The sequence below is a fragment of the Styela clava genome, chromosome 1, assembly GCF_964204865.1.
Source record: "Styela clava chromosome 1, kaStyClav1.hap1.2, whole genome shotgun sequence".
Classification (NCBI taxonomy): Eukaryota; Metazoa; Chordata; class Ascidiacea; order Stolidobranchia; family Styelidae; genus Styela; species Styela clava.
In genome coordinates this window covers 2,060,638-2,077,144 of record NC_135250.1, presented here as the reverse complement: position 1 = coordinate 2,077,144, position 16,507 = coordinate 2,060,638, and the positions used below count along the sequence as shown (strand labels likewise).

Sequence of the window (16,507 nt, the reverse complement as noted above, 5' to 3'; positions counted from 1 at the left end):
TCAAAAGAAATGACTTTATTCAAATAATGAAGCAGGTATGATATGCTGACATGATCAATAAAATGTATAGAAAGTGGTGGTTTTTTTAAGGATGTAAGATATTGTGAGGGATCTTCAGAAACTTTTATTTGTCTTTTATTTTCAGTTCAAGTATGAGAATGTATATGAGGAGAACTTCCCAGTAATCTGCTGCAGGAAAATGCTTAGAAATTTTGGAAGAATTTGATATAGAAACGGATGATCTAGAAGATTCTTTAGAAGATAAAATATTGGAGGCAAAAATTGATTTGGAAAAAACGATACAAGGAGTACTGAATAGAGGAATTCAAAGAAACAATGAAAACAGGGTAAGTATTACACAGAGTAGAATTACTACCATAAATCAGTGAAGAGAAAAGTAGTTCATTAGGCGCCCCATTCTTCAACCACAAAACTATTACAGCAATTAATTTAAACAGCCTCGGCTTATTCCAAAGAAGCCCTAAAAATATTTCTGCTTGTTTTGTATAATGATTCTGTTCTAAATAGTGTGGGAGGCCTTCAAAATTTGACTAAAATGAGTTTAGTTAGATTTCTTCAAAAAAAGAAACGCATATGCCACATTCAAACACACAAATATTTCTTTTTGATACATATACAACACAATCATCATAACGTCAGAAGCATTGATAATAGATAGATGAATAGTTTATTTGAATACTCCATAATATACATTAATTTAACATGGAGAATTCTGGAGGGCGAAACCTTCAAAAAAAGTTTAAAACATAAGAGATATCATGTGCTCGCCCACCAACACACACACAAAAAATAAATTACAATGCTTTTTGCTGCATGCTTTTTTATGCTTACAATTGATGTTTAAGACAACAGAACTGTAGAAAGTACAGTCAGATAAGTCATATCTTCTATTACAGACATATCCATCTCCCATTGGATATTTTTCAATTTGGAATATTTTTAATGTAATCGATGAAATATTGAATGATAAATTTGATACAATCAATGTTTTCTTGTGAATGTGCAAATTGCAAAACTATCTCTAAAAACTGAACTATCCTAAGGGCCTAGCACATGGGAAACGCAAAAATGATTAAACCTGATTTTTTTGGGAACGTATTGAAACCAGAGTGAACGTCGCAGTCAAAGCATGTGTTTTGAAGTATCGAGAGGCTTTAAACGAGGTAAGCTCTAATTTGTGCGTGCTTTCTCATTAGCGCTCCAAACAAGCTGTCACTCATTTTGACTAAAAGCTATTTTTTGAAATAACTGGCGCTCAGCATTGTCTACCCATTTCATTACACCTTGTGTGGGGATTTGAACTTTGACTAATTTGATTATGTTTTTAAGCTGATGCTGAAAGCTTACGTGGAAACCGGTGGATTTGAAGTGGTTGAGCGACATTACATTGAAACAGTTGACGCACAGGACGCGGATGAAGCAATTAAGGAATTAATCAAAGAAGAAATAAGAAAGAAAACCGAAAAGGCCAAATTACAGAATGAAAAGAATGACAGAATGAAGAAAGAATCACAGGCCTGTCACAGCGGACAAAAATACAGTTGCAGATTATTTAGCGATAAGAGTGATAACTATCACTTTTCCCGGCTGGGTTCCTCTGGGTTTGGTTGGATTATTGGTGGGTGGACTAGTGGCTGGAGTTGTAACAGGAGTAGTCAAGCTTAAAGATTTAATCAAGAAAAAAATAAAATCCAAAGATTAGTTTCAAAGAAAGAGGAAATTATCATGATTTTTATTATATTTTAGATTTGCCATTAATTCTCATTACTAGAGTAATCATTGATTATTGAAACTTTTATAATGCTTAGCTAAGCAATTCTTTTAAGTGAGGGGTGTACAAAAGATCTGCAACCTCTGAGACAATTTCACTCAGCTTCAATAATGGCTATCTATCCATGAATAACATTCTGCTTATCTGGCCTTCTGACATCTACACTTAATACTCACTCTTCATTGTACATAGTAGCATCTCAAGGCAGGGGTGTGCAACCTTTATTACAGGAGGGCCGGATACAAGTAACTGGGTAAAGCTACGGACCACACCTTTATTTAAGATAGCCTTTCTAGTACTTGCCGGATCAAAAAATTGTTACTTTTTGTTCTTCCGGCATTGTTACGGGTTCTTGCAGAAATGATGAGTTAGAACGCATAAATTAAAAAAATGAAATGCCATTTAAAAACCCCCTTTTTATAACATTGTGTAGTTTGAACAGGATTTCGCTAGCTAGTTTTACTAGTATGACAGTGGCACCCAGGTACTGGTATGGGCTTTGCGACACAAAGAGATGCTCACACATACCAGACTAATTTCTCACACATACCAGACTAACTAAACTAAAAACTTGCCCTGCGGGTACACCATTTAAAGTTGGGCAGTTCTCCGCGCAATTTTTTCTTGTGGGTTGCAGTTTTGTCACGCCTGCCTTAAAGTATCAAAAGACATCTTTAATTTAAAAACTTTTATTATATGCAGATAAATAATCTAATTCTACATGCAAATTTATGAATCCTTTCATTTAAACGTGTTGATCAATCTTTTGAATAAATTTGATCATCCCAATTTACAAATTTACTGAGAATACACTTAACTTTATTCCAATCGACTAGAATTACAATAATTGAAGTTTTGTGCACACTTCCCAGTTCTTCATAATGCAGTTGAACCCCTCTTTGTAAGTGAAAAACTCTCATGTATTTTAAAATTATGATTGACATATATTATTTGTTGGTATTGATGTGTGATTTATCTGTAGATAATTGATTTCAATACATTCCAATTGACAGAATAGGATTTACATATTTATCCAGGGAAGGGAAGTCGATAGGACGCTTTAATCATATAGCGAACCACACCCTTTTGTGCAGTTATGAGTTTATGTCGGTATGGGATTACATGATCATTTATTTGATTGTGACGCATGGACATGATAGTGGAGGAAGTTGATGGAAATACGATAAAGGAAAAACTAAAAAACTAGAAGAACTTATAGAAGAACAGAGGATCACAGGTGTTGAGTCTGTGGAGGGAGCAATTATTTTGAAGCTGTTATGTTAAAAATTTATATTTTGGACCCCCTTTATCGAAAATCCTGGCTGCGTAGTTCGCCCACATCTATTCGTTTTTAGAAATATCTATAGATGTACAGGTTGTTCATAAGGTTTTGATAACACTATAGATTAGTAATAACCCATTGGCTTTGAATATTATATCAGAATATATATCTTCTATGTCTCATTACATGCATTAATCAATATGGACCATATCAAAAGGTTTTTAAGTTAAAAGCAGCAGCAGAAAGTGCTCTTCAACAAAAAAAAACATGAGTGATCGACAATTTTGCACAATTGATGCAAGTCTGTCTAGAGCAGTGGTTCTCAAACGGTGAGGCAGGGGAGACTCGTAGACAAATTTTTGAAGTGGCCTGATTGAAAATGAAAATATTTGTTAGATTTGGTCTGCTTTATTTTAGAAATTTACATTTTTTTATTGTTTAGAGATTCTGATTCCATATTTACATTCATTTATTTTAGACATTTAAGATCGATCCACATAATTTCAATGTGTTTTTCTAATAGCCTTTCAAATGGCCTTGTTCAGAGCAATGGCAAACAAGCATTGTATGAAAAAGTAATTAATTGTATTACAGTATTATTAATTTGAATGCTAATGTGTTTTTGAAGAGACTTACGGCCACTGCTTTCTCTATCCAATTTATTATGTTTAAACTTGACACACCATCACAACTTGTTAACCTTGGTGTGCCACTAGTTTTATTACTGCAATATATTTTGTTGGACAAGTCTCGACAAATTTGACAATTCATAATGTTTAAATCATAAATAAAAGCTTTTCACAAATAACAGAAATGGGGAATAATATAAAGTTCAAGGACGTAGCCAAGATGTTTTATTATCCTAGGCAGACAAATATTTGCACCACATTCTCTTCCATCTGTGTTTGAACAAACATTTCATGTGTGATCTACACGCCAAGCTAAGTAAATGCTTATTCTGAACTTCCAATGTTTAAAAGCCTATAACAACACATTAATCATTTTCCAATTAGTCTTTTCTCTGACGACATTTTATAAAACTAGAAGTTTCTTTAACAAAGGCCAGATTTGAAGTGGTTCAATTTTGAATTTCATCAATATAAACAATTCGAACTCTGAACAGGGCTCTAACAGGCAGTCACTGATGAGTAGCTTACTCAATTAATTACAGCCAGAGTTTAAAGGTAAACTGCATAAAAAAACAGGATTTTATTGCAAGAGATGAATGAAAATCATGGCATGGTGGCCTAAATGTTGGGCAGGTTCAGAATCTTATGTACCAAAATTTGTTGAAACTGAAAAGCATATTTAAATATGACATAAAATAATCAATGATTGATCTCTTTGCAATATCAATGGACTGTTTTACATGGCTGGTTGCTAGTGTTCATTCATGTGCTATAGAGATTCTTACCCCTTGAATTATGTTTATGCTTCTTTGTAGTCAAGATTTTGTCCAAAAAATTTCTACTTTTTAATTGTTAAGTCTGGTGTTTAACGACTATCCACAAAGGCTGGCAAAATTCAATTTATTTACTTGTATATAATGTATCCAAAGAATTAAAGTGACTCAAGTAATTTAAATGCAATGACTCGAATATATATATATGTACATTGTTTTCTTAAAAAATACAGCATAGTGTAGTACATTTTGCTTTTATCCAATAAAAGGAATGGAGGCCAAATCAATCGCTACAATCACAGCGGATGGAAAATTTGAATTAAATATCTGTAGTTTGACTGAGATACTCCACAACCTAAAATGTCGAGATTTAGCAATTGTTTCCATGGCCGGAGTATATCGAACAGGAAAATCATTCATGCTGAACTTTTTCATACGATATCTTCGCGAAAAAGGGGTAAGCTACTAAAATAATGGCCTAATACTTTCCTTATCATATTTCAAATTTATATTAGGGTAGATAAAATAAGAGCCTGAAAGAAGGCCTAGGCATACACAGTTCAGTAGGATAATTTGTGGTACATCGGCTGTCAAAGAAATAAGGGGCAAATAGTTTTTAGTTTGAAAATTTGTTGATAAAAAAAATCTTATTGAGTTGAATTTGGAATTGACTTAATTTGTCAGAAATTGACAAAGTTTAATTTTTTTGAACTTGTTGTCCAGCCTACACCCCTTAAAATTGATTTACTAATCATCATAGATTTGGTATTGAACAGCTTTCATATAATAATAAATACCAACTATATTTATAGTGGGAAAATAAAGACTGGTTTGGACCTGATAATATGAAAATACAAGATGGCTTTAAATGGAAAAATGGATCAAAAGCTCATACTTTGGGAATTTTTGTTTGCCCTGAGATATTTTATGTTAAAAAAAACGGAGAAAAGGTAAATTGTGAATTATTATTATTGGAAGACTTTTGAGCAATGGTTAGTTTATTATTATGTGAACCAAGATGGTGGACACCAGTGGCGCAGCCAGGGGGGGTTTTCGGGGTCGAACCCCCCCCCCCCCCCCCCCCCTTTTGAATTTTCTGAAAAGTGAAAAAGTTGCCGATAACACGTGCAATTGCCTTCTGCTAAAATCGCCGTTCGTTTTCATCAACGCGGCATGTTATTTATGCAGTGAACGCCCTTTACATTGGTGTTTATCCTCTTTAAATCACAAGTTTGTGCCGCGGGAACAATGATAATTATTTTATTTTTGTACCCGCACGGAAATTTGAAAACTGAAAAAGCGTGCAATTGCCTTCTGCTAAAATCGCCCATGTTTTCATCAGCGTGTTATTTAGGCCGTAAACGCCCTTACGTCGGTCTTTATTCTTTCTAAATCATAAATTTGTGCCACGATAAACATGATAATTATTTTATTTTTGTACTTTGCACGGAATTGTGAATTCGTGAGTTATTATACGTTCATCGGTGGCGAGGTTCTAAAGACAAATGAAGGAGTAAATCCGCGATCTAAATTTGATTGAAAAGCGGCATTATAAAATACTAAAAATAAAACTGTAAACAATATAAGTTTTGTTGAGTCCTGCGACAGTCTAAAAACGCTTTTCTAGTCGCAAAATCGCAAAATTTCGTGTGCCTACGCCGCACATTATGTTTGGTCGCCGTTTAGGAACATACCGTCACTAAAATCGAAACACGGTTAATTGTGGGTGGGATTTGCCTTTTATCCGTTACTTTAAAATTGTCGTAGAAAATTTTCGTGTTATCATTAAACAAGGTTGAAAACGCGATTTTTTCCCAGTTTGTGATGATATATAAGATAATTAATCCGAAGTATATCCATTAATTTTTATTGTACTGAAATAAATTTTACTCCATGAGAATTTACAGCAGATTTACGGATTTTTCAGGAGGTTTTATCTTTAAACATAATCGGAGTGTCAGCATTGCGATTGAACGGAGTCAATGTTACAAGCGCATCTCAAAATTGTCGAATTTGCAAAATAGAAAAAATACGGATCAAAACAATATATGATAGGCGATGGGCAGTTACCACAAATTTTTATTTTTATGTCGGCAAATGGCCGAGGTATTTTAAAATTGTGGATTGTAAAAAATTGTTTTGTTTTGTCGACGCAAACGCTAGTTAAATTGAAGACAATTAAATTAATAAAGCAAGACATTTTAAATATGCCCTTATCGGTCACGAATTGATTACTTTGCACAACAGAAAAATCATTTTTCGTTGTAAACTTCGGCTCTTTTAACAAGTGGCGTAATCGCGGCGATGAATATGTATTTTTGATTTGACGATATACTTTATATGCATTTTCATTGTACGAAATAAAATTGTACTCTTCGGGGTTTTATATCAGGTATTGAGATTTTTCTAACAGCGATAACGAGTTGGCAAGATTCCAAAAATATGTATTAAAATTAAATACACCGTTTATCTCATATTTTTATGTCCACCGATCGCCGTGGCATTTCAGAGAACTAATGTTTCAATTTTGACGTAAGAAGAAGCAACCGCGAGTTACGCTGGACACAATTAAACTAATATATAAAGACATTTTAGAATTTTGTAGTTGTCAGGGATTGAATATTTCACGCGACAAGAATAATCATTTAATCAATCAATCATTTAACGAGCGCGTAATGCGAAGACTGTTACAGACCGCAATGGGAATTTATGATTATGAACCCCCCCCCCCCCTTTTGAAAATCCTGGCTGCGCGCCTGGTGGACAATGTAACGTAGGATGTGTACCAGGTTAGGGCAAGGCCATAATTTCAGGTACAAATACAACAGGAGTCATTTGGCTAGTCCCCGTACTTCATCAAAGCAGGAAATAATATGATAAATACAGCATGAGTCTGCAACTCAATAAACAGGGAACAATTTTTTGTTTTGCCGAACATGAAAACTGAGGATTGAATGGAAAAAGTAAATAGAAAATTTCCTTAAACATTATTAGGTCGGAGTGTTGATTGTGGATACCCAAGGATTATTTGACAGTAATAGTTCACCTGACACAAATGTGAACCTAATGTCAATCAGCGCGCTTTTGTCTTCCCATCAGATTCTCAATTTTCAAAGGAAAGTGTGTGGAACAGACCTGGAACATTTGCAGGTAAAAAATTCAAGTATATTTGAATGAATTAATAAAGAAAAATGAATGACTTTATAGGCCATCCAGCGACGAGTCTAAAAATGCACATCATTTTCTTACAAGATTCACATCGCCAAATCTTTTCTGGCAATCAGTGACATGATAGAGAGCTTCAAATACTTAACATAGTACTTAACATAATATTTTTGAGCGTACCAATACCTTAGTATAAGTATCTTAGTATAAACAATGTCCTTTTCTAAATTGCACAAAGATGCCGCCTTGAGTTAAAAGGATAATATTATGTAATCTTTATAAAACTTGAACTTGAATCTAGCAGTATAAGAAAGATCATGTGTTACTTCAAAGCCTGATTTATGAATTCTCAGGTTAGGATTCACATACTATCCTTAGGGAGAGAAAAGCTGATAAAACGGCTCAATCATATGTCAAACTACGTCCACTTGTCCAGTTACCAATCCATGTCGAGTTTGGTATTAGTTGGCCAGCTATTTTGTTTTCAGATGAATGGACTTGATGGTGGAGCAAGCCATGACCGACCAGAGAATTAAGGAACCCCCCTACAAAGTGGAAGAGTCCTGCAATCCTCTCACATATAATTGTTCTCCACTCGATTTTTACTTGCGAACTTACTCAAGGCAATCGAAAGTGCTGTGGCAAGCCTATTCATAAATCTTGGCATGATGTGCCACACCACCAAGCCTTAGATTTGTAGTGATATATATTTGTTCTCCTTCTGAAAACTAAATCATAATGATAAAATTAGTAATATTACAAATGGTTTTATCTTTTTTTCAGCTTTCATTAGAATATGCACTGGCTGCTTCTCGTAGTTTCCCAGTGAAAGAGAAGTCATTTCAGGTTTGTATTTATGGATTTCTGAACAGGGAACACATAATTTCTTTATTATTATTTGCTAATATTCATTCCAAAATTTCAGACAAAACATTAGTTCACATTTAAATCTGTTTTGTCTAAATAATATGCTTACTTAATATTGATGATTATTTGATGATTTTTGCAGTATCTATCCTGTTTATTCAACAGAAACTTACTTTCTTGGTTCGAGATTGGCCAAATCCTGATGAACACAAGTTTGGACAAGGTGGGGATGAATACATTGATGGAATATTAAAAAATATAGATCCAATTCAACAAGTAAAAAAATCAATCCATAGTGGATTTGAGCATGTAAATGGATTCCTGATGTGTAGACCAAATGAAAAAATTGATGTAAATGGAACATTTGAGGACCTTCAAAATTCAGGTAAATATTTTATATATATGTCTCATGATGGGTAATAGCTTTTTATTTGATCATTTTTTCAAACTTTTCTTTAGAGGATAAAAACATAGAAATCCCCATTGAAAAGCAGTATCTTTAAACTGTTAAACAAATAGCAGCCTATAACAGAAAAGTTTCACTAGACTGCTATTCAAGACTTTATTTCCGTCATCTCACTCCTGATGGACAGAAACTGACTCTTTTGACTCCGTAATCGAGATTTTTCAACAAATGATTCACCATTTGCGAACCATTTAAAATATTGCATGTGAATTACAATAGTTCATATAGTGCAGGGGTGGCCAACCTACTTGTCACCTCAATTGACTAAAATCGCCAAAATAGCTCTCGATCGACTGATAATGACATCATGCACGAAAATAAACGAGTGATAGCTGCACACACATATTCAAACAAAGTTCAGTTTTTTTTGCACGTTCTTAATGAAATCGCCATCATTATTTTTATCTTCTTTTAAATTTGTTAATTTGATTATTGTACCCGGAGTAAATGCTTCATCAATTATATAGGATTTATTCAAATCATACAATTCTGATTCAAGACCTGCCTAATCTTCAGTCGTAAGTGTTGAATTCCTCAGAAAACTTTGTTTAGTATCCATGTATTATCTAAATAGCAAAAAATAAATATTCTCAAACCATAAAAGTTACATGACTCCCAATCTCCTCCGAGGTCGATTCTTCGATCGCTTGGAATTAGAAAGAAGGTATGCTATCAAATTTTCCTAAAATTAGATGCGATCAACCACTCAAGATGTAGCGATTGACCAGTTGGTTGCGACTGACGTGTTGTCCACCCCTGATGTAGTGCAAAACTTAAACTTCATGTACAGGAATTTGAGACTACAATTGCGATGTGAAAAAGTCAAATTCAACCCGTTACATTGTATTATGGACTACGGGGCCCAATCATTTAATTTATCCATATTGTTTCAGACATTACAGGATCATTTCGAGAGCATATCATTATGTTGGTTGATTCAGTCTTGAACCCGAAAAATCTAGTTGTGAAGAAAATGTTTGGGCAGCCTATCTCAGCAAACGGCCTGATAAACCTCATAAGTGAAGTCAGCAATAATATTAAGTCGGGAAAGCAACCTAAAATTGAGACATTATTGGAGGTACAAAATTATTACAATTAATTACAAAGTTATTATGGTGAAAATATATGTTATTCAACAAAGTTTCGATATTGCTAGGAATATAGGCCAAGAATGGCAAGCCATCAACCCAACGGTCAAAATATTTTGTGGTAAGCCGTCAAATCTTACATCTTCTTGAAAGATTAAGATTCAATATAATATATCCATGCATTTTAGCATTTTTCTGCTCATTATCGGGTAATATCAGGAGCTGCAATGCTACTTTGAGTATCTTATAGGACTAGATAGGATTTATATATTTATCCTGGAGAGAAGAAAGCCGATAAGACGGCTTAACCATATGGCGAACCACAGCCTCTCGTCCGATTACCATTCCATGTCGGGTATGGGATTAGTTAGTTATTTGTTTTTGGAAGCATGGACTCGATAGTGGAGGAAGCCGTAACCGACCAGCGATTACGTAAACCACCCCCTGAGGCGGGGAGTCCCTGCGTGGGATTCGAACCTGCAAATCCACGCAGAGTAATCAGAGGTGCAGTGGCAGGCGTATTCCTAACGCACGATGAGCCACACCAGGGCTTAAACATGGTAATACAAATGTAATGAACTTGATTTTTGAACAGTTTTCGATTAATAATAATATGGCAAATTTTATCTAGAGCACCATAAAGGCAAACAATGCAACTGCTCTGCAGGAAGCCGTGTTGAAATATCGCTGTCTATTGAAAAGGGTAACTGTTTTGAAATTGATAATATTTAAAAATAAAAATATTTCTTAAAATTGCAGGATACTCTTCAATTTTTAATATGGTAATTTTTGAAAAATTTACTTTTTGTCTGTCTTGAAAACTCTAATACTCTGGTAGGACCCTAATGACTTCTAGGCAATCAAGATTATCAATACTTTTATTGGATCATTATTATATTTTTTATCTTCGAATATTATTTTAACTAATACGTAACTGAGTTTTTTTTACCTTTAAAGCTTGTTGCTTCTTCTCTTCCTACTGATGATGTACTTCGTATACAACATGAAAAAGCTATCAAGCAAGCAGAAAAAGTATTCTATAGCATGGCAACAATAGGAACTGAAAGTCAAAACAAAGATGTCTGGAATCATGTGGAAGAAGAATGCAAAACATACTACGAGTTTAAAAAAGAAGAAATTAGATTGAGAAAGGTATTTTCATTATACCTTAGTCATTCAAAACCCATCCCATACGGTTAAAATTAAAGTTAGCTGTAAGAAGAGCATGTTGAAATCTATTCCTTGGAATCTTTATTTTTTTAACCTCTATTTAGATCAGGCGTCTCCAACATGTGGCATTTTTTTGCGGCCCGCGTCGTGGTAGAGTTTTCTCTATTAAAAACTAAAATAGTATGATGTCATCTATGAGTTTTGTTGTGTATTAAGTAACATCGAGAGTCCGGTTCAACAAACTGTTAAAAGTGAAACAAAAATTGCCCTCGTTATTTCACTTTACCACGTTCATATTTTATTCTATTATAATAATTAAATTGTAAATTCAATCATTTCATTTCACGTTTTTATTATGACGAATTAAATCGGCCCGCTCATAAATGGATAATCTGTGTCATAATTTGGGATTATGGCTAAATTAAATGTATTTTGGGGGGTCAATAGTATTTCATAGTGGTCTGCATGTGAACAAAACCAATTTCAAAACTCAAAATGTTTAAGTTTAAAAATATCCATGCTTGATCCGAGTGTTCTTAATTACGGTGACGTCATCATATTTTTTTTATGTTTAATTTTTATTTTGCAACAAGGTCAAATTTATTTGTATGAGTATTTCAGAGCTTAAAAATAAACAAATATCTGTTGTTAGTTGAAAACGAAGTATTTTGAACGCGCGAGCAACGTTCTCCGGCTCATATTAAACAAACAAAGATACCAGACAGCACGCGATCAAATGCTCTTCGATAAAACGAATATCACTTCACTTACAAATCCCACTTTTGTTTTATTTTGAAGGTGACGTAAAACTTGTCTAAAGGAAAACTCTTTCTCTCGCATATCAATCACGTGTTGACCACAGCGTTAAAAGTGAGAAACTTTTTCTCGAAATTTTTTGAAATTTCTCTCTTCTTACCGGCATATGGTCGGACGCATTTACGTACGTAATTTGGGCGCGTTTTAGTGGAAAGCGGCGAAAATAAGCTTTTTAGGGACACATTAATGATGTCTTTGGTTTGAATATTTATACCATTATTTTATTTTACAATATTTTTTTTTAATTTAATATTGTAATTGTCTGGTTATATCCCACTCATATGGAGTGGTGCAAAAAAATGATGTCTTTGGCATTTTTGGTTGGTGAAATGTTAAAAAATTATAGAGGGGTGTCAAAATGACCCAGGAACACCAGCGGTCATTAGGTTAAGTTTCGGTCAGATAATGGAAGTGTGCAGTTGTGAATCATTAGTTGATTATGAATCATTTGTGCAGTTACCGCAAAACTAGATTATTATAAACTTATGGATCATTACACAGGGAAAAATACCATGTTTATACTGAAACAAATCATCACAAAGAGGTATCGCAAAATAAGATTTTCACTGATGAAACAGAGAAATTTTTCTCAGACATAAACAAAACTTACTGACTTATGAAGATTCGATGAAAGCAAGATTACTCGAGATGATTGCGAAGTCGTCACGTTCATTCGTGGAGGGTAGCTTTATTGAAGAGTGTATGTTGAAGGCTTGTGAAATAATTTTTTACCAATAAGAGTTAACAAATCAGCCTTTCACACACGACTAACAGACTAGAGTTTGTATGCTGTCTAAAGACCAGCAAACCAACGCAAAATAAGGCCAAACATCGAGTCTCTAACTGCTACAAAACGGTGCCAAATATCTAACACAAGTAAACGATAATGTTTCATGGGGACGGACTAAAAGTAGGCACTTGCAAATTAGGCACTTCGGAAAAAAAATAAAAAGGGCGTAATACCTTTTAAAAACATAATTAATTAGTTAAAAATGGTCAAATTAAATGTTGAAAACGCAAATTGCAACGGGCAAACTCAATAGTAATATTTAAAAAGTAGTATTAAAGGCAGTCGCACGCGCTTGGTCACCACATATGCTATGCTCATATTTAGGCACTTCGAAAAATAAATAAAATGGCATATTCACTAATAAAAGACAGAGAAATAAACATATTACCCACACTGATTAGCCTGAGTGAATATCTAAGAGATGCACTTGAGTCTAGTACTGGAATTTAAAAATAATAAATTGTTACCGGTAGGCACTTTTTCATGCACTTATTTAGGCACATCGAAAAAAAGGGGAAATGGACGTAGTAACTCCTAGAAAGATAATGAAATAGTTCAAAATATTTAAATTAAATGTTGAACGCAAAAATTGCAACAGTTAAACCCAATACTGTTATGATTTTTAAAACGTAGTACTAAAGGGAGACGCACGCGCTCTGTCACCACATATGCTAGGCACATATTTAGGCACTTCGAAAAATAAAGAAAATGACAATTATCACTAATAAAAGACAGGGAAATAAAAATATTACCCACACTGATTAGCCTGGGTAAATATCCAATAGATGCACTTGAGTCTAGTACTGGAATTTAGAAATAATAAATTGTTACCGGTAGGCACTTTTTAGGCACTTATTTAGGCACATCGAAAAAAAAGGTGAAATGGGCGTAATAACTTTTAAAATGATAATTAATTAGTTAAAAATTGTCAAATTAAATGTATAGCGCGCAAATTGCAATGGGTGAACCGAATAACAATATTTAAAACGTAGTATTAAAAGGAGTCACACGCGCTCGGTCACCACATATGCTAGGCACATATTTGGGCACTTTGAAATATAAAGAAAATGGTAATTATCATGAATAAAAATACAGAAAATAAAAATATTAGTCAAAATAATTAGCCTATTTGAATATCCGATGAATGCACTTGAGTCTAGTAGTGATAATTGAGAATAATAAATTGTTACCGGTAGGCACTTTTTAGTCACTTATTTAGACACTTCTAAAAATGCGTAAAATCGGCGTAATAACTTTTAAAATGATAATGAATAGACCTTTCCCCGAGCATTGACTTCCTTGTTTACTTCGTGAAATTGGCGAATCAGCAAGATGCAAAAAGTGACGTAACAATGCTCCCTTTTCGCATCTGCTCAGACACTTTTCTCACTCAGACAGATTTTCAAGCGTTGTCGTAAACATTACCGTACCTCGTTTTCGCGTTTTTGAACTCTATTCGTTAGTTTTCAGTTGCGTTTCGGAAACTTAAATATAAATCAGATAATTCAATGATCATCTGTCTTCCTAGGAGTTTTGATTTAATTGCAGTAATAAAAATTGTAGTGTAGAAATAGCTGTGATAGTCTGATAGACGGGTCTCGTGTAGTTTCTTACCTAACATACTTTCTAGTGGGCGTAGCATCACCATTTTTTGACATGTCAATCCTAACCCCCACCAGACTATGCCATCCAAAAATTACATGAGTACGACATCACAATCGCGTCATAGAGCTTGTTAAATATACTTACTATCGCCCGAAATGGCATCGGCGCCAACGATAAAGAACTTACTATAGTCAGCAATATCTCTCATATTGGAATCGTCGCGACGTAAAAACGAGAGAAATAGCCGTTCGATTTCGGGTGCGCAGACGTGCGCGTCTTGGATGACAGTGCGTATAGTTTGAAAGTCTCTATTACGTCACTGTGACGTCGTAGGGACGTAATATTTTGATGGCATAGTCAGGTGGGGGTTAGGATTGACACATGAAAAAATTGTTATGCTACGCCCGCTAGAAGTATCGTATGTTAGGTAGGAAACTACATGAGACCCTGATAGACTAGGCTGAAGTTCTCTACCGGTACCTACTTTTAAAAATCAGATTGTTGTATGCGATGAATCATACTGATGATTTAAAACACGCACCCCATTTTACAGGCGACAACTCGCAAAAGCGCTCTTGAGAAAGCTCCGAAAATTTTGCAATGGTAAAGTACGGTATAGGAAGAATGTTTCTGGGGTCAAAGGTCGGGGAAAGGTCCATTAGTTTAAAATATTTAAATTAAAAAATTAATATGCAAATTGCAACAAGTAAACCCAATGATACCGTTAATGTTTAAAACGTAGTATTATAAGGAGGCGCACGCGTTCTATCAACGCATATGCTAGGCACATATTAAGCACTTCGAAAAATAAAGAAAATGGGATTGATGGGACTAGTTAAACGCATTATAAAACTTGAATGTTGATCATCTGAAGTACAATGAGTAAACCAATAAATGAGGTTTAAAATGTAGTATCAGACGCAGTCGCGCTGGATATACCTAGAAGAAAATGAGATTTATCACCAATAAATCGCCATGAAATAAATATATATTCGTCATAAAAGGGATCCGGGGCCATATTTTAATCATGTTTTTTTTTCGATTGATTTTGTTGTCGGTTTAGCTGATTACGAAATTAATATGCATTCATATGCGATGTACACAATTGATTCTAGTAGTATCAATTAAAAATGTTGAATTGGTACAGGGTCTCGAGAGACTGCACATGAATATATATATAGTTTATTCTGTGTTTATCCCTTAAACATTTAATTAAAAATTTAAAAACACCTGTGAATTGATAAATTTATTAATGACGGACAAAGAATCATGCAAATATATTTGATTAAACATTTAAAAAATTGAAACCGTTATAAAAATACACCGAGTTCATAATGATTTCTGTGATACACATTCTAGTAATTAAAGACACATATCCGACTAACGAACTTATTGTTCTTCTAATTGAGAATGGTAAATTAAGATCGGTGGCATAATTGCAGGTATTTTGGAAAATAGGAAAGTGGACGTTGCCGATAAAACTATTATATATGACTTTAATTATTTTAATTATAGCATTTACCAAACTCACGTAGCATACGAACATCTAATAAAGTTTTGTTATCTGGGAGGAACTTTATTTGGTAAAACGTAGCATCTATTGTATAATATTGATGTCGCTCTATTATATTTTCACTACGATATATCGGCGAAACCTGAGAGCTGTAAAGCACTAGCGATCATACTTTCTGATTCATTTTATAAACTGCAAGACCTAGATTAATTGATATATTTAGGGCATCGTGATTGGGGAGACTGTATACTATTTTACAAACATACTGTGCTGTCAAAAATCATTTCAAAATTATTAAATGTTGAACATTTATAACGAAAATTAATCTGTAAATAAGCTGCCATGAAACTATATGTCAATATACAGTATATATACAGTCGCTGGTGAATTATTTTTTAACAGCTCAAAATCCAAAATAAAGCAGAGACTGTAAAGAGGTCCACAATCTCACATTTTAAAAAGAGATATTGAAATACGATTGTAACATACTACTTAATGGTTTACATTGCAAATTTGTTACGAAAAGTTGTGAAAAAAATAGGATGTAATGC

At 34.0% G+C, this 16,507-nt stretch overlaps 2 protein-coding genes across 2 annotated transcripts in view; both read left to right on the top strand.

Moving 5' to 3' along the window:
- Window positions 1-4,747: 4,747 nt before the first annotated feature.
- On the top strand, window positions 4,748-15,050 carry LOC144425043 (atlastin-1-like). The gene is made up of 9 exons (XM_078114188.1): window positions 4,748-4,933; window positions 5,289-5,426; window positions 7,471-7,626; window positions 8,425-8,487; window positions 8,674-8,893; window positions 9,868-10,052; window positions 10,694-10,765; window positions 11,020-11,214; window positions 14,997-15,050. The coding sequence occupies exons 1-9, from the start codon at window positions 4,748-4,750 to the stop codon at window positions 15,048-15,050; spliced, it is 1,269 nt and encodes a 422-aa protein (XP_077970314.1).
- The window catches only part of LOC120333548 (uncharacterized), a 31,151-nt gene continuing 27,153 nt past the window's right edge, over window positions 12,510-16,507 (top strand). The window contains exon 1 of the mRNA XM_078114035.1: window positions 12,510-12,748. The gene's annotated coding sequence lies outside the window, so the exon portion shown is untranslated. The remainder of the gene's footprint in view (window positions 12,749-16,507) is intronic.